This window comes from Lonchura striata, chromosome 1 (assembly GCF_050655825.1).
Source record: "Lonchura striata isolate lonStrDom1 chromosome 1, ASM5065582v1, whole genome shotgun sequence".
Taxonomy (NCBI): Eukaryota; Metazoa; Chordata; class Aves; order Passeriformes; family Estrildidae; genus Lonchura; species Lonchura striata.
In genome coordinates, this window is record NC_140703.1 from 114,607,754 (window position 1) to 114,631,203 (window position 23,450).

Here is a 23,450-nt window from a genome sequence, read left to right on the forward strand (position 1 = left end):
ATCCACTGTATTTTTTTTTCCAAGTTCACAAGTCTGATCAATCCTTTTGAGGTCAAGCAATCAAGTTCCACCACTAGACAGGCTAACTTTCTACAGCTACTTGAAAAGAGGTTGGAGTGAGTTGGTGTCAGTCTTTTTCACTGATCACAAGTGACAGGATCAGGGGAAATGGCCTCAATCTGCAGCAGGGGAGGTTTGGGATATTGGGGAAATATTTCCTTGGAAATTGTTGTAAAGCACTTGACCAAACTGACCGGGAAAGTGGAAAAGTCATCATCCCTGGAATTGTTAAAAACACATGGATATGGCACTTGAGAACATATTTTTTTTTGGTGAACATGGTGGTGGTGCTGGGCTGATGGTTGGACTTAATCTGAAAGGTCTTTCCCAGCCTTAACTATTCCATGATTCTGTAAAGAAACAAGACTGCAAAAATATATTTGACTCTTCGTTCCTGCTTCAGCTGAAGCACAGGGAGTGGGGGGAAAAAAAAAGGAATAGGAATTGCACATATAGTGTCATAAATACAGAAAACAATCTCATTCAACCTTACATTTACTCTGGGGTTCAGTCAAAACTTTAATGATAATTGATAGTTTTCTTCACAAGGCAGCGGAGCAATGAAAGTGGCTCTGTAAGAATTCACAGAACCACAGAGTGGTTTGCGTGGGAAAGGACCTCAAAGCCCATCCAGTGCCACCCCTGCCATGGCAGGGACACCTCCCACTGTCCCAGGCTGCTCCAGCCCCAGTGTCCAACCTGGCCTTGGGCACTGCCAGGGATCCAGGGGCAGCCCCAGCTGCTCTGGGCACCTGTGCCAGGGCCTGCCCACCCTCCTGAAGGAATATTTTTTAATGATATCTAAACCTCCTCCTTTTTAGCAATGATATCTCTTTTCATGATGAAAACTGCAAGCCATCATGCCTCTTCTGGGATTTTAACTCGACCCAAGGGCACCCCTTTCTTTTCCCTTTTCTCTTGTCCTCAGTAAAGAGCACAACCATTCCACACCAGTAACATTCTTGTGCCACTCAAAATCTTTTCATGCTTTCATGATTTCTCCCAAAGCATCCACTTAAAATAGGGTTTGTAATTCTATATGCTTGCTGGAGCATGTCACACAGTGAACTATGACAAAGTAAAAAAGTTTTTATCCTCATGCAGAGACCAGAAATAGGAATCATCCCATTACCTGCTCAGGAGCTGTTACCATACATCACAATGTAGATGTAGAAGTCCACCCCATCTCACCCCTGAGCTTGTACTATCTCTTAATTCTCTTTCTTATTTTGTCCCACACATAATAAACCCTCCAGAAAATAATCTGCTAGACAGTGCTTCAGAAAAAGAAATGGTTCAAAGAAGTGCTGCTTCTTGTTAGGGATTAGCAGCTAGAAATCATTTGGGTAACAGCTCTTCTTTTTCAAGCTGGTTAATAGATAGGAAAATTAGTTGGCAATTTAAATGCTGCCTCATTTAACACAATGATTCCTAATTACATTATCAGCCCATCTGGCAAGAATTGCTTACAACCATCACACAGAAAAGAAAACACCAGTAACTATATGCTCTGTTTGCCCACAGTTATTACGTGTTATTATTGGCACTGACTGTCAGTCAGGTTATTTCAGTAATTTGTTTCTACAAATTAGCAATGTTACAATATACAGTGGCTTTTTAAGCACAAACATACTGTATGGGTTCTTTTCTTCCCTGTGTTACTTAGAGTTAGCATTTACAGCCTACTTTCAAGTATCAGAAGGCTAGGCTTTAATATAGATTCTTCATCTATTCCTCTGAAGATACAGAAATAAAAGCAATTTAAAAGACGAATTAAGAGAAATTTTTGGAAGCATTTCTAGATGTAGAAGTCTGCAAAGTCAGACATAAACCTGAAAAGCCTCCACAGTGACAGATTTCTGCTTGCAGAATGATATGTACTTTGTTTAAAGGGTAAGACTGAAAACAAAAATAGGTAAATTTGTTGGACTGGCACACTGCCTATGAAGACTGGGGCAAGGATGGGCTCTCCCATTTCTCACTGCTCACAAGCACAGGAGGAACACCTCACCCCAAAGCCAAATGATCCTCTGCAGCTTGAATGCAATCATATTCAGCTTGGAGGAGGAGGAAGAGGAGGAGAAGGAAGGCAGACCCACATTTTACACCAAGTCCAGGAGGGGTATTTCCAGTGTTGCCCTGAGTGAGGTCACCTCACCAGAGAAAACAGACCTATCTGCTCCTACCTCCAAAAAAACCCCTCCCATGGTCACAACAAGGGTTCACCCATGCAGCCAACATAAGAGAGGCATTGTGAGGAAAGAGAAAAAAAAAAAAAAAAAAAGATTAATTTTCTAATGATGTTTGTTCAGCAGGTGGTGCCCACATTTTGCTGCAGCTCTGAGGATGCAAAGGAAGGTGATTTATTGCTGCACGAAAACGTGGGCAAACCAGAAGGTCAAGTTTATCACCAAAGATAACTCCTGCTTTCACAACAGCAGAAGTCTGCCACAGGAGCTGTGCTGTGTTTGCAGTCTGGGGAGTTAACAGGAGAACCTGAGCCAGCAGCAGACCAAGCTCTCCAGAGAGTGTTTGGCCTTTGCTGCCATTCCCCTCACATTCCCAGGTGGTGCCAGGACCTGGGATTTACATTTCCTACCTTTACATTTACTGTCTTCACATTCACTCTCTTCCCCAGCCACTTAAAACATCCATTCCCAAACACTCTCACACCCTCACTGGGCCCAGCAGAAGACCAAGAGTTTTTCCCCTCAAGCTCTCCATGATCTGCACTGCTAGACTGGAAGGAATATTTCTTTTTTCCTGCCTGAAAAGCAATAATCTCTCTCTTTGCCAGAAGATTACAAAGTACTATCTGGATTAGCCAATCTATCCGTGTTTAAGAGCACTGCATGCTTCTGTGGTGGAGATTTGTATAAAAAACTCAAATGCTAAAATGACAGATTGCTTTGAAGTATAAACTTGCTAAACTAAATTGTGAGTTGAAATATGAGCATCTGACTGTAGGACTGATGAATAGTAATTTTGAAGAAAAATATTACAGGAAGTGCTTTATATATATTATCATTTTGACAATAAGGGAAGGCTATTATGGTTTAAAGACAAAAAAAATAGTCAGCCAATCAATCCTGGTAACAAAACAAAATATCTATTCTTCATTTCTACGCTCTCCTTCCTGCCAATGCCCTCGGTTCCCTAAACATTAGCATTCTCTCTGCACATGCCATCTCATGTGCTATCTTATTTTTCAGGCTGAAATTTATTTGCTGTGTCTAGATTTATCATACAACACATCCATCCTATTCATGCTATATGAACATGCTTTGCTGTTGAACATGAGCCATTACTTGCTTATCTTAGAGCTGCGTGAATCGTAGCAATTTTGTCTCATTGCCTTTTCTGAAAAGATTAACCTTTTTTCCCTCTTTTTTATTCCCCCCACCCAGATATGAGTCTCTCTCTCACCTCACACCCTGTAGCAGACAAAACCAGGTGTGTGAAGCAATCCTGTAGTTCACATAAACCAGCTACAGCTGGAGTCATGTGTTGCTTATAGCACTGGGTTTTAAGGAAAATCTGGACTAATTACAGAGTAATAACAATATAGAGATGTAGAAAAAAAATTACCTGTAAAGTAAGTGTTGACAAGCTTTAAATGGCTTGAGAAGAAGAAGGAAAAGTGTGACAGTCTTTTAACAGATGTAGGGGTGCCATAGACACCCACAGGGAGCCAAACCTTTCAGAAGGGAGCCAAACCTGCATGAAAGCCAAGAGGTGCCTTCATCAGCCTTCCCCAGGGTAGGCACCAACCCTTAAGCACAAGGAGAGTTAGTGCTTACTGAGAGCAGCAGAAATCCTCCTGAATTTCAGTGAGGAAAATCTGTAAATTTGCTGTACTTATACCACACACGTTCTTGAATGGAAAGATAATGAGTGCCTAGACAAATGGAGGATTAACAAAACCCCCACAAACACTCTGAAATTCAGGAACAAATGCATGAGACATCGGCTATTTGCGTTTAAGTGCACACAAAGCTCTTGTTAAATCCAAAAGCCTGTTTCCACCTGTTAGGAGGTGTAAAGGAACGAAATTAATCAATTTCCTGGTAATTACAGCACAGCACTGACGAGACAGGGAGGCTGTAAGCCAAATGCCACCGGGAGCAGCTCTCACATTTAACTGCAAGCCTCGAGAGGAATCCCAGTGCCCACGCAGCCTTGGTTTAGAGACAGGCTAAGCCTAAGCCCTGTGTTCTAAATTAGCAAGAGTCTCATCCAGAGCTCACCCCTCCCTCCCTGGAGAACAGGGGGCCTTAAGATGCTGGAGACACCGCTATTAATTCAATAATTCCAAAGCTAAAAAGAGCTTAACTCTTGGAGATGTGCTTGTGAGTGGCATCACCCATTTCACAGGCTCCTTCTCTGCCGGAGCTCACCCTAGGTCAGGGGTGGCTCCGTGTGGTGGAAAAATCTCTCCTCCAGCCCGTGCTTTCAAAAAAAGGCTCAGTATTCTTCTGTTGTCCGGTCTCAAGGCAGTTTATTGCAAGTTATCGAAAAGATTTTCTTCTGGACCTGCTGTGGTTTGCTCACAGCTCAGGCAGAGGCACACACACCCTGACATCCTCTCTGACCCCGACTGCTTCTTCTCTCCCACCCAGGGCTGCTGCTGTCTTTTATATGGTACATTACGTGTTACATATTTACAGTTTTCTCCCAATGCCTATTACCTATATTAAATGGTGCCTTTCTACTCTAAACCAATCTGTGAGTGCCAACATCACCAAGAACATGGAGGTGAGGAAGGAGAAAGAGGGAGGACAGGGCAGGCTCAAATCCCTCAATCTTAAAACTTCTGACCCCCCCATGTACAAAACCAAAACCCCCCTGTACAGCACTCAAAAATTCTTCCCTCTACTTTGTGACTACTTCTACTATAATATCTAAACTTTTGTGACTTCTTGTTCTTCCTGCAAGGTTGGTAAATCATTCCATGGCTCAAACCCAAAATCACAGCTGTTTCCAGCTGGCTGCCAGGGTCTCAAATGCTTCTGACGTGGGCCTGGAACCTCCAAAAATGTCTGAGGGACATTTTGAGCTCCCACACTTCTCAGCATAAAACTCTTTCTCACTTGAAACCACAGAGTGTCACCACCCCAGGGCGGAGCTACTTTTGAGCTCTTTGGGACATCAGAAGGAGCTGAGGATGCTGCAGGAAGACCTGAACAGGGCTCCCCTTTCCAGCTCCACAGTAATCAGGGCACTGTCTGAGGTGAAATGTCTGCTGTGGCTGTTCTGCTCACCAGCACTACTTAGGGCATGATTTTTCTGAGAAGTATAATCATGTCAAAGAACTTTAGAGGTTGGGCTTTTTAAGGGAGTCACAAAAAAAAAAAAAAAAGAAATCATGCTTACTTTACATGCTTACCTTACCTTTCAGAATACAATATTAAGTAGAGCTTTTTGCCTTTTTTTTTTTCTTTGTTGGGTTAAGGAAATGAAATCAGTAAGCCTACATTAATGTATTATACCCAGTGAATGATTACAGTTAGAAGCTGCATTCAGTTCAGAATTTCAATTTTCCGAGGCTTTTGCTCTCCAAAATTAGCTTCCAATTTATTTTGTCAGGTCATTCTTTTCTTTTCCTCTATTGCTCATTAGACTCAGTGAAACTGCTGTCAAATATAATAAAAAAAAAGAAACATTTTTAACTCTTCTTCTCTACCTAGCTTCAAAAATCCTATAGTAAAAAAAAAAAAAAAAAAAAAAAAAGCTTGTTTTGAAGCTAAATCAACAACCCTCCAACTGCAGTTAGACCAAAACAGTTTTACACATATGTACAGAGCCAAGCCGTGCTAGGCAAACTCAAGTAGGCTTGAAGTGACTAATCTTAAAACCTTCCTCACCCTCTAGGTGAGTCACTGCCCATGTTTACTGTGCCATCTGGAAATAACAAAATTCATCAGGGGAATGAAGCCCATTCCTAATGTTCTTGAGCACAGGCTAGAAGGCATCCCTAGCTTCATGAGCACTGCTCTTTTTTTGGTAATCTCCCTTCTGCCAAAGACACCACAGCCCCCTTGCCCTTCAGCAGAAGGCAGAAACCCTGCAGGAGAGGTTCAGTCCCACCCCTCTACTCCTACTTTCTTCCAAAGGTCTCCCTCATACCAAAGATTTGAACTTCAAGCTCAAATTTAAATAAGATCCTGGCTTTCAAATTGCATTGGAGATGTGAAACCAAGCCAAAGCTGCTCCTGCAACACTTAAGATTTTTTTTGTTTGTTTTGTTTTGTTTAGTTTAGTTTTGTTTTTTAGAGATGCTCTTTACAAGAGCATGGGGGGAATGGCTTTAAATTGAAAGAGAGTAGGGTTAGATGGGATATTAGGGAAAACTTCCCTGTGAGGATGGTGAGGCCCTGGCACAGGTTGCCCAGAGAAGTTTTGGATGCCTCTGGATCCTTGGAAGTGTCCAAGGCCAGGTTGGATGGGGCTTGGAGCAACTTGGGACAGTGGAAGGTGTCCCTGCCATGGCAGGGGTTGGAACAAGATGATCTTGAAGTTCTCTTCCGACCCAAGCCATTTAATAATTCTTTGATTTGCAGGTAGTGAGTAACACTGAGAAAAGGCTACATTTTGGAGGTAAATAGAAAGAAAGAGACTTGCAGGACAGCAGTGAGAAAAATCAGATTTTTCATAAGGCTGCATGTCAGGTCTGATCTCTTACCTTTCCTCCCCGCTTCACCTTGCTCTTGTAGTGACACAATTCTTTCCAGGTTTTTTTTTCCCCTCCTCTCTCAAGATGTTCATTTTGGAGAGGAGTGTTTGTTAGCAAAGGTTTTTCAAAGCCTGGAGAGCTGTGAGAAGGAGAGGTGAAAGCAGGACACCCCTGACTCATCAAGTCTATCTGTTCTCCCTGGAACGAGCTCTTCCCAGCAGCACTTCCATACCCACTCTGTGGGGCAGCACTCATTACAGCATCCTCCTAGCTGCACTTACTGCCTGCTTTCAGGAATTCCTCCTCCTGGTTTTTTGGTGCTTCTCTTCAAGGACACTGAATGCTTAGAGATGTTTTCCAGTCTGTTCTCCTAAAACGCTGTAACAAACCCAAAGTGCAGAAGTTTTCCCTGGGTTTTCTCCATCTGCCCACCACAACAGTGAAGCAACCAACTTTCCCAAAACATGGAAGTCAAGGGATATGTGTCGGAACCCAGGCCTGGTTCAGGGGTTCCATATGGTGGAAAAATCTCTCATCTAACCAATGCTTCCAAAGAAAGGCTCAGCAGTCTCTTGCTGTTCGGTCTCAAGGCAGTTTATTGCAAGTTATCTAAAAGATTTTCTTCTGGACCTGCTGTGGTTTGCTCACAGCTCAGGCAGAGGCACACACACACCCTGACATCCTCTCTGACTCCCGACTGCTTCTTCTCTCCCGCCCAGGGCTGCTGCTGTCTTTTATATGGGACATTACGTGTTACGTGTTTGCAGTTTTTCCCCAATGCCCATTACCTATATTAAATGGTGCTTTTCTATCTTTTATATGGTACATTACGTGTTACATATTTACAGTTTTTCCCCAATGCCTATTACCTATATTAAATGGTGCTTTTCTACTCTAAACCAATCTGTGAGTGCCAACATCACCAAGAACATGGAGGTAAAGAAGGAGAAAGAGGGAGGACAGGGCAGGCTCAAATCCCTCCATCTTAAAACTTCTGACCCCCCCATGTACAAAACCAAAACCCCCCTGTACAGCACTCAAAAATTCTTCCCTCTACTTTGTGACTACTTCTACTATAATATCTAAACTTTTGTGACTTCTTGTTCTTCCTGCAAGGTTGGTAAATCATCCCATGGTTCAAACCCAAAATCACAGCTGTTTCCAGCTGCCTGCCAGGGTCTCAAATGCTTCTGACCTGGGCCTGGAATCTCCAAAAATGTCTGAGGGACATTTTGAGTTCCAACAGATATGATGCCATGGGAACAGCCAGCTTGCTGCTTAAGACAAGTTCAGGGCTCTGAAAGCAGCCTGTCCCTCCTGGAGGCCAGGAAAGTACAGACATTCCCACGTTCACCCAGTGAGATCCCTGGATTGGCCAGGATTGTTGGATATGGTGAGGTAAATAAACAAGCACACACCTTGGAAAGCCAGCTGTGGACTCCCTGTACTTCAAGGCATGACCTCTGCTATAAAAATGCCAGGACTTGTTCTTCAGGCCTGGTTTGCAGCACTGCCAGGTTTTATTTAACACGAGATCTGGGTTGTGTCAGCCTGAGGAGCTGAAGAGGCTGATCCTACCCTCTTAACTACCTTCAACCACCTCTTCCTCACCTGTCACAGCAGCTCCCACCTCTTCCCTCCCTTTCTGCCCAGCAACAGCCACCATCCCACACTTTCACACACTTGCTGGGCTGGTAGGATGGTAAAGGGACATGACTGCATCTGTCAGTGCAGGCAAAGGAAGGGAAGGAGGGAAAGATCAGCATAAAACCCACAAGTTCATCAAAGTCAGGCACAAAGGCTGGAATTTGGTTATTCTGATCGTGTTTCCTGTCAGAAAAGTTGTGCCACACCTCTGGGGAAAAGGTGTAGGGCCAGGCAGCTTCCCATTGCTCCATGCCATCTTTGGTGGCCACAGGAATGTGCACAGGGAGTCCCAGGTCTCAGAGCACAAACAAGGTGATGCAACTGCAGTGGTTTTATTTCCCTGGCAATTAATAAAGGGAATGCAACAGACGGAAGGCTTTTGCTCCCCATTGCACCTGACCTATTTAGGATATTGCCAAGCAGAGTTTGATTGTCATCATGGGTGTTCCTCTGAATCATACAAGGGAGTTAAAAGGCACAAAGAGAAATCAGCTTTATGCTCCACATTAGCAGGAAGTACTATTTGATTGGGGGGGAAAAAAAGGAAAAAAAACCTGTTAACCAATGATGTGTTTGATTAATTAAAAATAAGAATCATGCTTTTTACTCATATTTGTTTTAATGTTTTTACTTAAAAATTTGTCAGGACAATTTAAAAGGCAGTTTTGATTCTCAAGTGAAATAAGTCATGGTTTTCAAAAAAATTCTCTTTTTTGAAAGCAGCACTGTTCCTCCCCTGCTACTGGAGTAGTTTATTTCTCTCTCTCCTCAAACATTCATACTTTACTCTTTCCCCTGGCTAATGCTGGAGAGGCAGCAGCTCTGGGAAATGAACCAGCTTCACCCATGGCTCATACATCATTACAATTGTTAACCAAGTTCCACTATAAAAATCTTGATTACACAGGAGAACACAGAGGCATGCAGGAACACAGCTTCATTTCCAGATACCAGATTGAGTTTGTCGGGCAGGAAGTTAAAAGACTTTGTTATGCTCTCGGGTTGATAAAGTCTGCCTGGACATGCCATAGCAGCAGCTCCCTACAGCCCATTCCTCCACACAGCAACAATTCCAGTGTTGGAATCAGCTTTCTTCTACTTTGGCCAGAGGTTACATCCCACTGTGTGATGATGGATGCGTGATGGGAGCTGGAATTGGATGGTCTTGAGGATCCTTTTCAACCCAAACCATTCTATTCACACCACTGGAGCTGGTTGTGCTCAGGGCACTGGAGCTGTGGAATTTTGCCCACTGGCAAAGCAAATGCTGTTGTGCACACCTGCCATGGAGAAAAGCTCCCAAACCTGGACAAAAAGCTGCAGCAAGTACCACTGGCATCTGGCCACTTGCCAATTACCAAAGGTCATTCAAGGTAAGCTGAAAGCTCAGCAGAGTGCAAATGAAAGTTAATTTTAGCTAGAACATGTAGCACACACCAGTGTTCATAACCACAACTCCTGAGAAATTTTGTGAACTTTCCCCATCCCCCACATGGTTTATCTTGGTGGTTCTAATGCAAAAACCTGGCACTTTGGAGCGTGTGAAATGTCTGTGTTATTCCCTGAAGGACTTTGCTTCTGAGAAGTAATGAGAAGATTATTCTCTGACAGTTAAGCTGCAGCACTGTGACTGCATCAGCTGTTACAGTGCTCCAGCAGCTCCCAGACTTTTGGGAAGTGTGACCACCTTTGAACTCCTTCTGTCTTATTTGCAACCCGAGAGTCGCTGAGAAGAAAAATGAATGAATTAAATAAAAATCACTTTAGTCAGAGAAAAGGTAGGAATGATGAATCATTTTCTGACACGCCTCACACTTCACTCTTTCCTGTAGCAGACATCTACCAGGCAGCACAGTGAATAAAAGCACAACTTTTCCAAACCACGCTTAAGCAGCACAGCAATACTGCCCTGAAGAGCTCAAGCTGCTGTAGTGGCTTGAATCATAGAATCATGGAATGGTTTGGGTTGGGAGGGACTTTAAAAGTCACCTCATTTCACCCCCTGCCATGGGCAGGGAACCTTCCATTAGACCATGTTTCTAAAAGCCCCATCCAACCTGGCCTTGAAAAGATGCCACAACTGTTAATTTCTTATACTGTAGACACTGACATTCAAGGTTTCTGTATCAACAGGTATCATAATGGAATTCTGGAAGTAAAGTTTCCATTTGCATTAAAAAAAAAAAAAAAAGTGAGGAAAAAAACCTCCCTCGAGATTTCACGGTCACAATTTTGAAAACAGATCCAAATCCTGCAGCCAAAACAAAACAGCCCAGTATTTTATTTTCTCTGCCAAAACTATTGCTGCCAATGGCAAATTCTTCAAATTCTTTTCTTCCCAAATGCCACAATAAAATGTTCAAGTTGGCACATGCAGGACCCAAGCTTCCATATGATGACAAAGCAGGTAAGCCTTTTGTTCCTGCAGAAACTCCAAATCCTGATGTTCTCTGGTGTGAAGCTTCTTATGGAAGCAAAGTAGGAAGCAGAAAGAGCCTGGGTGGTGAAAAAATTCTTACATCTGGCCTTGACCTGAGCCTGAGCACTAGGTGGGCTCCCAGGTGCTCTGGTAAGAGCCACTCTCACAGGCAAATCCACTCATAAATATCAAGGAGTTATCTGAGAGATGGATAACAAAAGCATCCAATTATTTTTCCCCTGTCAAATGGCAGGAGCTGGCCTTTAATCCCTCTCTCAAGTGGAAAGGTGACTCTCAGTTCTCGAGTTGTCAGGTTTTTTCTTTAAATCAAAAATGCCAGTTTTGGAGTTTTGGATCCCTTAGGATGGATCATTCTCTATATTTAGGGAGGAGAAGCTTACCAAGTGTTACTGCAGCATTAATACCTTTCCTCTTTTAAAATAAGACCAGACTAGGATGTGAGACCAGCATTTTCCCTGAACACACGCAATCTAGCTTAATAGCAGTTTTTGCTTGTAAATAGGTACAAAAATAAGCCAACCATAAAGCTAAATAAAATCAACTAATTTTAGTACTTGCAAGCTGAGCAAAGAGGACAAAATTTACAAGTAATTTGTTTTTCACAATATCAAATTATTAGTAAGCAGTGGTGAGGGGAAAAAAGGATTGCAGAGTGCAATTACTGTCTTAACAGATTTCCTTCAAAAGGGCTTAATTATGACACATTAATTGTATTCAGTGAATTGTAATTTTCACTCGAATAAGATCTTTCTCCCCCATCTAGCTTGTTTTCCTCAAATCCCCTCCCCATGACACCCCACAGGTTTCAACTGTTAGAGAAGGACTTTAAAAATGCTCTTAGACATAAAAAATGCAGTGAGAGCAAGAAAAACAGGCAAAAGGAAGATTGAGGAAAGAACTCTGAGGGAGGAGTGAGACCAGGGGGAATAAAGGGGCTATTTTATCAACCTTTGGCAAAAGAGGGAGCAAATATCAACTCTGGCCTGATGCTTTCTGAAAGCTCCAGGGCTGACTTTGCTACTCAGATGTGCATGGCCAAAAGTCCATCAGACAACCACACCTGGGGCAAGGCTGCTGAACTGGCTGGGCCTGTGGGCACCAGCAGCTGCTCTCACCCTAAGGGGGAGAAATTTTCAGAGCTCTGTGGTGAGGCTCTGTTCTGGTTTGAAAGCAAAACCAGCGAGAGACTCCAAGTCAGAAATACAATTTATTAGGAAAAGGGAAAAGAAACAAAATACATGTAATAATACAAAAGGAAAACCGCTGACAGAGTCAGAATACAACCAGACATACTTTGGACCACAGTGTTGGTAGCAGTCCAAATTGGAATGGCTGCAGTCCTCCTGGAGTGGCAGATGTGGTTCTGTTGGAGCAGTGATCCTGCAGAATCACAGAATAATGAGGTTGGAAGAGACCTCTAAGATCATCAAGTCCAACCCATGCCCTAACACCACATCTAGACTATAGCACCAAGTGACATGTCCAGTCTTTTTTTAAACACATCCAGAGATGTGTTCCCACCTCCCTGGGAAGACAATTCCAGTATTTTATTATTCTTTCAGTGAATTTTTTTTTTCCTAATATCCAACCTATACCTTTCCTGACATAGCTTGAGACTGTGTCCTCTTGTTCTGTCAGTGAAGGGTGTAGTCTTCCTCTGAAGGTCCAGTGGAAAATCCCAGCTGTTCCTCCTGGGAACCAGTGGAAAGGCTGAGTCTGGTGTCCCAAAAACCCAGATTATATCCAGGTAGGAATGCTTGTCTCTTCCCTCTGGGCAGAGCATCTCAGAATGGGATGTCACAGTTCTTATCAGTCATGCAGTGACATTCACTGGCCCATTATCAACAGATGTCTCTCTGGAGGGAGAATTGGTTGTGGAAGAGATAAGGAAAACTGCCCACTTAACAGAAGACAACTGCCACACAGATGGCAAATGGAATACATCTTGCTTCTCAAACTGGCACAGGCTCTCAGGTGATGCCAGGCTGCTGCATCCCTCGCTGTGCCAAGCAGGAGCCACTGCAGCAAAACCAAGGCTGTGGGGTTGGTGCAGATTGGAGCTGTTGCAGCACGTGTCTGGCTGCCTGGGATCTCTGACCTGGCTGGCAGCAGAGCAGAGCCCCAGAGATTGGCTGGCAAAAACACCCCAAGGGATCTGTGGGGTGCACAGGGAAACCCTCTGGTCTTGGCAGCTCGGCGATGCTGTGACGGCGTGGCACAGCAACAAGGAAGAGACAGGTACATATGAAGTGCTAACACTGAAGATATTTATTAAAAAAATAAAAACTATATTTATTAACTAAATGAAATACATTTATATTAAATACATTCTTATTAAATAAATTAAATCCTCACGAACAGGGATTCAAAAGAAAACATAAAGAGTGCTTCAGAAGACCCCAAAGTGGGGATGATACACACACATACACATATATATATAATATATATACACACACACAATATATATTAGCCAGAAGGCTTCTAGAACACTAGAACATTCTGTGAGAATGAATATATATATATATATATATATGTATATATATATATATATATATATATATATTCTGTGAGAGACTATATATATAGTCACAGAATGTTCTAAAAGCCTTCCTGCCAATCACGGGCTGTTGATCTGCATGGCCATTCCCAACTGGTCCCAGAGTCCTTTGCTCATCCTTTGCTCCTCACCATAAGCTGTGTGGATGTCATTAATTGTGGCTTCTTATTTCTTGAGGTCTGATATTGTCTGTGGTGTGGCTGTGTGGGCGGTCTCTGGCCCATCTCCTCCAGGGCAAGCTCTCACACTGACCTCCTTCAGGTGCTGCCAGCGGTGGAGGAGCTCCCTGAGTGTTTTGAGCAAGGGAAAAGCACAGTGGGCTGCTCATGCTGAGCTTCTCCTCTCAGCTGGGCTGCTCCCAGCCCAGTGACCGGGTCCTGCCAGCCCAGCTCCTTAACTCCACCATCCAGTTGCTGTGGTGGAAGCACGAGCAGAAAGGAAAGTAAGATCTACCTAGTCCTGGGCTGTTTTAAGTGCTTTGAAGGGCACAGAGCTGATGGATACAAATTCAGGTGTAAAAGTGACCTCAGAACATGTTCTGTGTTTGCTTCAACAGCTTGGATCTAGAGCAAACCCAAGCTGGAAAACAGCAAAACATAGGCAGGCCTGTCAATAGCAGGAAAAAACATTTCCTTTTTTTAAGGCAGCTGAGAGCTGCCTCCTTTACTTTGAAGATTTGATCTCAAACCCTAATCTATGCTGAAATAGAAGCAACAGATTCCTTCACTTATTTACACAGTTGTTTGTACAATTAAATCTGTGTTTTACAGCCAGTAGGAAAAGGGGGAGAGAGGTCTGTCCGAGTCACACTGGAGAGGCACGTGTGAGAGCCATTGTACCAGCTTCCTTTTTCAAACAGAGCTGTACTTGACAATGACCAGACAACACTTCAGGTCAGACTTGTTTCAGTTACACTGAGTGAGGACATTTCAAAAATTATAATATGTGGAGGCAATGTAATAGCTAAGGTGTCCTCACATACTCAAAGTCATAAGTGCTCTTCAAGAAAATGAAGACCCCTGCAAAGTGTAGCAGCTTTTAAATCTGTCTTGCCAGATGCAATCCCTAGAGTTCACACTCCTCTAGTTAGAGGGGGGGGGGGGGGGGGGAAAGGAAAAAAAACCACAAGAAAAACCCAAAGAAGAAGAGAACTATTTCTTCCTTAATAATCCAAATGAACCAAACACACGGAAATTGCACACGGGCTTTCTTTCATCCACTGTTTCATTTTCATCTCATTTCTACTCCAAATCCCAACTAATTTACACTTTATTCAGGCAAAACAGTTATTTGCTTGCCCTCTACTTTTCTCTTTCCAGATATAACTGATGCTTTTTCCTTGATAAGAAATGAAATGCAAAGTGGTAAAAAATGTGAACCTGACATCTATTTCCACCACCCCTGCTCCCCACAACAGCTCTTCTGCCCTGACCCACCAGGATCTGAATTCAGGATTGCCTCAGCCAGAGACCCTGGATAATAAAGCTTCCATCACTCCTCTGAAGAGGAGAAAGCTCCTTTAAAGGAGCAGTTTGTGAGGCTCTGATCCCTAACTCTGGGAGAGAAGCACATCCTGAGGAATGACCACAGTGAGCCTCTTCCATTCAGTGAGATCAGCCCTCACATTTTGGGTTATTTCTATAGTACAGGCTCTACTACCCCCACACAGCCTCTTTTGCCAGAGCTAATTTTGGATGGAAGAAGGTGCTAGAATGCTAATTTGTAAAGGTAGAGACTTTTTGGTCAACCCAAACCCGGAATATTTGCTTGCTTGTCTTGGGTCAAAAACACACCACAGCCCAGCTGTTCACTGTATTAGTCCTGAATTACAACTGCCAAGTCCATGTCCTTTTCATTTTGCAGGTATTCAACAACAACAACCAAAATTGACTCAAATCACCATTTAAAAACAGGAATATTTTTGCATTTCAATACTATTTCCACTAGACAGATCTGGAAGGATTTTGATGCTGTCACCTCAAAACACTCCAATGCACCATAGAACTTGTCTTTGCTTCTCAGCCTTTTGTTTTTTTCAGCTTTCTTAAAGAACTCAAAAATAAATACAAAAGACTTTAATAATTGCTAAAAAAAAAAAAAAGACAGAAAGATAGACTTGAAATGGAACTTGCCTTCAGATATTTGAAGAAAGAAAGATCAAATTTTAAAACTCCTTGTATCTAGAAAGACAGTGAGCTCCTTTTCAGCAAAATTAAGAAAGCGGAGCTGAGCTTGTTGGGGAATAGTACAGCACCAAAAATCAAATTACAAGAGCAATTGAATCTTTCCTCAGATCTTCATTCCTTTCAACATTCAGGGAATGAGAACTACTACCAATTAAGAAATAATGGCTGCAAGTTCAGAACTTGTTAATGTCTGTTTACATCACCTTCAAAACACAAAGCTATAAATTCTGACTCCACGACACACTAGAGGTATTTAATACATATCCTTCTTTATCATTCCTCTCTTTAATAGCTGGAAGAAATGGAAGGGAAGATAACCTCCCACCAATTATGTGGGAACTGAAGTTTGTGTTTTGCAGTGGGGGCTGTAAGACCCAACATCCACACTGACCTTAAAACTTGGGAGCAAGTTTATAGAAGGGGTTTTTGCTCACCCTGTGCACAGAACAAACTGCCATTAGGATAAACAGCAGATTTAAAAGCCTCTTCATGAACAGAATGAAAAACTGAGACTGTGAGAAAGGAGCTGTGGCACTCAGAGCACAAGCTGGATCCTTTTGTGGTTAATCAGACCCGAGCTCACAGGGGCTGATGCCTGCCCTCTCTTTCACAGAGAAGCTGCAGGAGTAACATTTACCTGTTCTCCATAAAAACACAGCTTGGAAATGCAGTGGGATCAGCAGGACTACCACCACCTTGTACAAGAGGCAAGATGAGGCAGTGGTACTGTCCCTGCAAATGTTTAATGCAGTCCAGATGGACTTCAAGAAAGCTGTGAAAAACATGAGGTTTTTTTAAGAGTTTGACTATTCTTTTGGTCAAAAGCTTGTAGAAGATACAAAATTAATATGAAGAGGACTGCAGTGAAGACAGCAAAAAAACCTAAATGATCTTGGATTCAATTTCTCACAATTCTTATAATCTCAGGGTAGGGAAAATAATAAAAGGTAGAGCAAAGGAATTCCATCAGATTATTTAAAGAAATAGCTAAGAACACTGCACACAATTCATATTGGGCTCTTGCCACCTCTTATTTAAATCTGGAACTGGAAGAAGTGAACCTATACAGACAGGTATAAAGCCCATAGTCCATCAGGATTAGGACACATAATAATACATCCATGAAATAAGGGACAAATACATCACACCCTTCAATATAACAGACCGTTTTCACCTTTCACATAATTCTTAAGTAGGTCTACATGTGAATGAATAAGAATTAGTGGGAGTAATAACACTTGACACCAACCTGGTAGCTGGTCTGGAGATCTGATAGGATTAGGAAGGATACTGTATCATAAAACTGGAAATGATCAGAAACACTTTGGCTGCAAGCACTTTGCAAAACTGGATTGACTGCATTGAAGTTTCCTGTTTTGGAAATAAAATAAATTTTGACTTCACGCAGCAGCTGCTCTATTTTTGTACCATCAGAACAAGTGTTTCAGAGCTGCCATTGTGAATCGCAGTTCTGTGCTGTGTTTATCTGCTATATGACAAATCAGAATTGGAACGAAAGCCAAAAAGTATGCCTTAAATGACCTGAAAAACGAGATTCTGTCATAGTAGCTTCCTTCCAAGAACAGGAATTAAAAAAGGAAAATTTCTAAAAATGCAGCTGAGCAGTAAAGCAAGCCCTGTAGTGCTGAAGCCTTTCACAAATGTTCATTCCCCATTCTGGCTCAGCAGCTTCCAACACTTGACGCACACGCTCCCGAAGTCACTGGGCACCAACTCTACTGTAACCACGACACCAAATCTGCTTTCCCTTCTCACAGCCTGCTGCTCGGTCGTGGTCCAGCACTGTCCTGTGAGTATTTCCCCATCCCCTGTGTGCTCCTGTGCAGAGCAGCAGCTGTGCCATGCACGTTCCTGCTCCGGGAGCGCGGAAGCGCAGCCGCTCCTCGCCGCCAGACCCTCCTTCCTCCTTGGCACAATGTCAGGGCAGCGCTCCTGCTCCCTGGGCTGGCAGTCCTGCGCCTGGCTCGGGCAGGCAGCTGGGAAACCCCAAGTTGGAGGGGCACAAAAGCAAAAGGAAGGTGTCCGAGCATCACTTTGCAGAGCAGCTTCTGACGTGGAGCAAAGTCAGGCTGGGAGGAGCATTTAAATCAGGGAAAGATTTTTCCTTTTCTACACCATCACGCACAGCCCACTCCCAACTCCAGCAACGACTTGCCCAAGGAGTTTAACACAATCCAACGCTTGGCACTATGCAGACACTTGCTTTTAGTAGCAGCATGTGAAGCATTCAAGTACCAACAGCAGCAGCTTTGTAGCTTTATACTACTCGTTGCAAAGCAGAAAAACAGCAAGTACATTTGTGATCTTTAAGTTTTCTGGTTTCCGGCAGGGAATGGGATAACAAATTCATCCTCGTCAAAAGTACAGAATAAATTCTAACTGCACTCCACTGAGTCATTACACACCAAGATCTGCTTTGGGAAACAGAAGCATTTATAATCTTACTTACAACCTCAGTGGGTCTACTTGTGAATAAAACCTCACATGTGCTAAACCAGTGGTAGTCTTTAAAATAATTAACTTTGCATAAGTCAGAACTAGTTTGAAGTAGTAAAAGCTTTGCAATCAGATTCAAAGAATGCTTTTTTAATGTGGAAAACATAAAAATCAGAGGCAAGTCTAGCTGAAACCTTCCATTACCTGTAATAAAAGTGATACAAGCTGTTAAGCATAAGTGAAGCCTGTGGGTGTACTGAGGGCAGCACATTTCTCCCTCTTAGACCTCCAGTCATATTATTAAAGGTCTGTCACATTTTTCCTTCTCCATTTTTTCCCATTTCAGAATGCCCCTAGACATGTAAGGAGATAATATACTGGATAGTCACTTTTCCTACCTGAAGTTATTTTTTTTCATCTAAGACATGCTGAATTGGGTGATTAGTCCAATCAAATCTGGTGCCTTGATTCTGGCAGAAGCCAATATTGAATGTTTGAATGTTCCCTGGAGTTATGAAGCACACAGCACACCACACTAACAGAACTAGTCAAATATGCATCACTCAACACAGAGGAAAAAATATTTAATGGCCTCTGTGGCTACTGGGCCACACCTTGATATGTCAGACCTAGTTATGGGTTAAAAAAAAAAAATCTCTATTTATTGATCATAAAACAATGCCAGCCTTTCTCAATGCATGTATTGATTGCAGTGTGATATCTTGTGATTAGAGAGATGATGTGGCCAATCCTCTTATATTCGAGGGGCAAAAAAAGAAAGAGCTCACAGACATCCAAAAATGCAATGACGGCTGAACGCTCCCCATTGGCTGCACATTCTGGCATTCATCGGCTTTCTATTACGCAGGGGAGTTAAGCAGAAGAATAAAGATTTTTTTTTTTTTCTGTCTACACTGGGAACCTCAGGACCTAAACTCCTGAAGCAAACACAAAGTTCTGAAGGAAAGCCCCGAGGGCTCTCAGGAAATTAATCCCCGCTCAGCTGACTAGTCATCCCACCAGCAGCCCAGCACCGCTCCTCCTGGGATCTCATGACACAGATGAAAGAGCAACTACACGGAAAAAAAAAAAAAAAAACAAAAAAAAAACACCAAACCAAAAAACCACAAAAAAACCAGAAAACCAACTCGAAACAAACTTCAGCCACACTGGTGGAGGCAGAGAGGGAAGATTCAAGGCAACACGCTTTATCTGAAAACAATATTCAGAACGCACACACGTTCTTTGCCCCGTTAATCAGTAACACATGGGTTCCCGACAGAAGGGCTGGTTGTGCCCAGCCATCACTTAGTTTAGCAGGAAGATGCCGAGTGATTCTCCCGGGAGCACTGGGAAGATCTACCAAAGCGCCCAATCACGATGCAGAGCAGCTTAAAAAAGCAAAGGATAACAAAAAAAGCACCCGCTGTCTCTAAAACACGGTCAGTTCGACTGGCAGAGCAACTCGCTTCGGATCCAGACGCCGTGACACAGCCTAAAAGAAATCCTGGGGACCAGACCCGCAGATTTCCCGAGCAGGGGCAGGACGGGGCAGCCGGGCATGCTCCTCTCCTTTCTCTCCTCCCTGCGGGTCCGCGGAAAGTCGCTGCTGCTGCCGCCGCTCCCCCGCGCCGGGCACCGGCCCCATCCCCCGGGAAGGGAGGGCGAGAAAGGGGAAGGGAGGAGGCGCCAGCGCCGAGCACCGGGACAAAGTTGCGTTGGAGCCGCGAGTTGCGGGGCGGCCGAGTCGCTCCCACCCAGGAGAAGTTTGACCCCCTCCTCTCCATCCCTCCCAGCGCCCCCAGCCCGCAGCCCCCGGCCCGCTCCTACCGCTTGCGGCGGGGTCCCGATCAGCATCTCCAGGTAGTAGCCGCGACCGGAGTCTCCCTGGAGGTTCTCCACCATGGCTAAAAAGTTGAGGGTGCCGCCGGGATCCGAGGCCAAGGCCAAGCCGTCCGCAGCCCCGGGGGCATCCTGCTGCCGGCTGCCGCTGGCCGGCCGCAGCACCACCGGGGCGGGCGGCGACCCGGCGGGGGCGGCGGGGTGGGACACGCGGAGCGGGAGGGAGAACAGAGCCCGGCAGAGCCCCGCGGTGCCGGCCAGGAGGAGCAGCAGCAATCCCGGAGCCGCCAGCGGCGTCCCCATGCCGGGGCCGGGAGTCGCTTCCCGAGCGCGGCGGCTCCGGCCGGAGGCAGCGGCCGCCTGGCTGCCAGACTGGAGCAGCCGACGGGAGGAGGAGGAGGAGGAGGAGGAGGAGGAAGAAGAAGGGAGCGGCTTACCCACGCCCCGGCTGCATCTCCCCCTCCCCCGAAGCGAGCTCCTCCTCGCGTTTCTCCCGCACGGGCAGCCGGAGCGCTCGGAGCTCCGGGGGCCGTGCGGGGAAAGTTGCTCCGACCCAGCGCCCACGGGAGAAACTTCCCGGCTCGGCTCGGCCCTGCCCGCAGCCCCGCTAACGCGGAGTGACGGCACGGCGGGGAGAAAAGTTTCCGAAAGCCCCCAAGGGAGAGCGGCGGAGCGGGGACCGCGGCTCCGCTCCCCTCCCGGCGCGGTGCGAGCGTGGCCGGGGTGGCTCCGGCAGCCTCCGGGGGGACCAGCTCCCATCGCGACCCCGCGGGAGCCGAGGCTGGGGCCGGGCTGTGGTGGGGCAGGAGGAGCTGGAGGTGGGGATGCGGGGTCACTCGGGGATGCGGGAGCGTGTCCCCGTGTGCCGGTTCGCACGGTGGCGGCTGGTGTGAGCACAGCGGGCGTGTGCGTGTGGAAATTCAGCTGCTGCACCGGCAAGAGCGAGGCACGCAAGGCGTCTGCTTGAGAGAGCATGCGAGGCTTTAAATGTCTTCATCATGCACGGAATTAATATAACAGCAGTCAAGCGCGGCCTTTTGAAAGATGGGAACGCTTAGGGTGGAATTAGTCTCGACATCTCTGGAGTAATGACGGTACCTGATGGATTGTTGGATGGAGCGGATAGTCCAAAAACCTTGAAATACAACACTGGGCAAGTCTAAGCAGAGTCACTCCGTGGTTGTTTCTGGCTCTTCCCCCAGTCCTCGGTTGTAGATAAAGTTGAAAAACAGCCAGCTGAAGTCATGTGTACTCTCGGTGTCCCCTGATCAGTTTGCTGTCTTAGGCAACCTCCTGGTCCCTCCCTGTGTGTAAATCTGTGCAGGACTGCGTGGACTGAGATCCCTTCTCTGCCAGAGTAAACTGAAAGAGCTCCCCCTTCCCTTCCTTGAGCTGGAGTAATCGCCCACGAGATTTCCAGGTGTTTCACACGTATTAAATGAAGTTTTATTAAGAAGTAGGCAGTGTTCATTCCTGGGAAGTCTGTCTGGGGGAAGGATACTTGGGTAAGGCTGTTAACTGTAGGCATTTGTTAGAGTTGCTTGAAGAAGATAATCCTTAAAAAGAAAGTGGGAGCCCACCAGCCCACCTTCCCTTGCTGAAGGAAAAGAGGTGTTTTCACATTTTTTTATGGATGTTTTCATTACTCTGGCTCTGTCACCTCAAATCTGGAGTCCTTGTGCTCACTTTGTCGGGCCTCCCTTGGATCAGATCAGTGCTTCTGGTGCAGCTTGATGTTTTTCCTCCTGCATCTATGGCAGGAGGGGGATGCAGACCCTGTCCTGGCTGGTGGGGCTCTCTGCAAGAAGGAAAATACTGCAGGGGAAGCCTGTAAGGAACATGGCCTGTCTGGGGGCTGGAGGAGAGGTTATAAATGAAGCTTCCTCTCAGGAGGTTGTTATGCTTGTGGAAAACCACACACCTTGGTAAGAGGTGAAATTGTGCAAAGTTCCCCTGCTGCACAAAGCTTTCTATTTGGCTGACAAGTAGGAAGGTGAAATATTGCAGCCCTGGTCTGTCTAGTCTCACCTGCTCCAGACAGAGGGAAAATGCTGCTGTGGGCTGATGGCAGCTGAACACCTGAGGGAGGGGCAGCCAGGTTCACACAGAGAGGTTATCTCCGGGGTGCTACAGTAATGGCTTTTCCTAACGTGCCTGGGATAGTGACAGGTTGCATTGTAGGGCCTGTCTAGTCACAGCTGAAGCCAAAGGGGAATTAAAATGCTTGGGGCTCTTCATGGGTGAGCTGAAAACTGGAGAAATGCCCCCACCCCTTCAGAAAAGGGAACGGGAAAAGTAATCAGGAGTATAATTGAACACCCCCTCAGAGTGGTAAGGATGTATTTAGAACAGTCAGCAGCTATGTGCATTTTGTTTTAATTCTTTTACAGTACAGTAAGTCTTCCCCCTTGCTGCTGTTGCTAAGATACATTACCACACTCCTGGCTAAAGCAATTCCAGCCAAAGGAGTGCATAGTTTCAGAGCATAGAAGACATAGCATAGCCTTTAAGTGTTGAAGAGAAAACTTGTCCTTTTTTTTTTTTTTCATGCTGTTTGGTAAAAGTTCTTCTCGTCCTGTTTTGCACAGCCCTGGATCAGTCTCGCAGTAAATGCTCATCAGGCAACTGCTGTGTGTGAGATGCTGTGTGTGAAACCTTCCTGCCCTCCCATGGCATCATCCCAGCAGGGCTGGTGTGCAGCCTGCCGTGGGGTTTCTGCCTTGCCTCTCCTGCTCCTTTATTTATTTTAAGTATTAGGCTGTGCCACATAGAGGTGAGAAGTTACAGTGCATTTCTGAACGTGGGCACGAATGGGCCTTTTAAAGTGCAATGTGAACAGCTGCTTGGGAAAGGAGATATAAAAAAAGTCCTCCCAGAGAGCCAAATGTGACAACATGCAAGATGTTCCTCAGAGGGGAAGTCATCTGTATGCGATGAATGCCACAGTCAACATGCATGTTTAGATTTTTTATGTATCACATACAGAAAAGAAATGAAATGCTGGAAATAGACTCAAGTTTAAGTGTCTGTACACTTTGTAGTCTACAATGTTTGGTGAATCTTGTTTTTCTCTATTTTTGTGATTCCAAATATGTGTTCTTTGAGTAAATAATAATAAAAGTAATTTTAAGTATCGGTCTCTGTGAATAGGCCTTTTTTTTTCCTTAAAGTCAACTGTCTAAATATAATTTTTCAGGTAAATCTTGACTTTAATCCAACTCTGGGTTAATTCAATTTGATGGCACCGTGGTGCTTTAAACCTTGAACGACTTGACAGTGAATTAAGGTTTGTCTTTTGTCTCTATAACACAACCTTCCACCAGTATTTACAGAGCACAGAGCATCATAAAAATGCAGTGCTGTGGACAGAGTGTGTGAACTCAGTCAGAGGGGACAGTTGCTCTGTGGAGATGTTAAATCAGGCCTGTTGAGAAAACCAGCAAGAACAGAGAAGGCATCTGAGGATGCAGAGGAAGTGCTGGAGCTGATCTGAGCAGAAGGAACTGTGTGTGGCTAAAAAGAGATCCTCTCCCTCCCAAGGAGGAAGCTATTAGGGGACTGCTCAGATCGAAGTGTTCCTCTGCTGAG

General features: G+C 44.9%; 1 protein-coding gene and 1 long non-coding RNA gene across 2 annotated transcripts in view; both read right to left on the reverse strand.

Moving 5' to 3' along the window:
• Positions 1 to 20,617, reverse strand: part of BACE2 (beta-secretase 2) — a 51,938-nt gene extending 31,321 nt beyond the window's left edge. The window contains exon 1 of the mRNA XM_021540335.3: positions 19,851 to 20,617. Within this exon, the coding sequence (XP_021396010.3) occupies positions 19,851 to 20,165 (315 nt within the window). The 5' untranslated portion in view covers positions 20,166 to 20,617. The remainder of the gene's footprint in view (positions 1 to 19,850) is intronic.
• On the reverse strand, positions 6,321 to 9,154 carry LOC146768839 (uncharacterized). The gene is made up of 2 exons (XR_014957154.1): positions 7,603 to 9,154; positions 6,321 to 7,521 (listed from the first exon to the last, which is right to left on the reverse strand). It is a non-coding gene; the product is annotated as an uncharacterized LOC146768839 (long non-coding RNA).
• Positions 20,618 to 23,450: the final 2,833 nt, after the last annotated feature.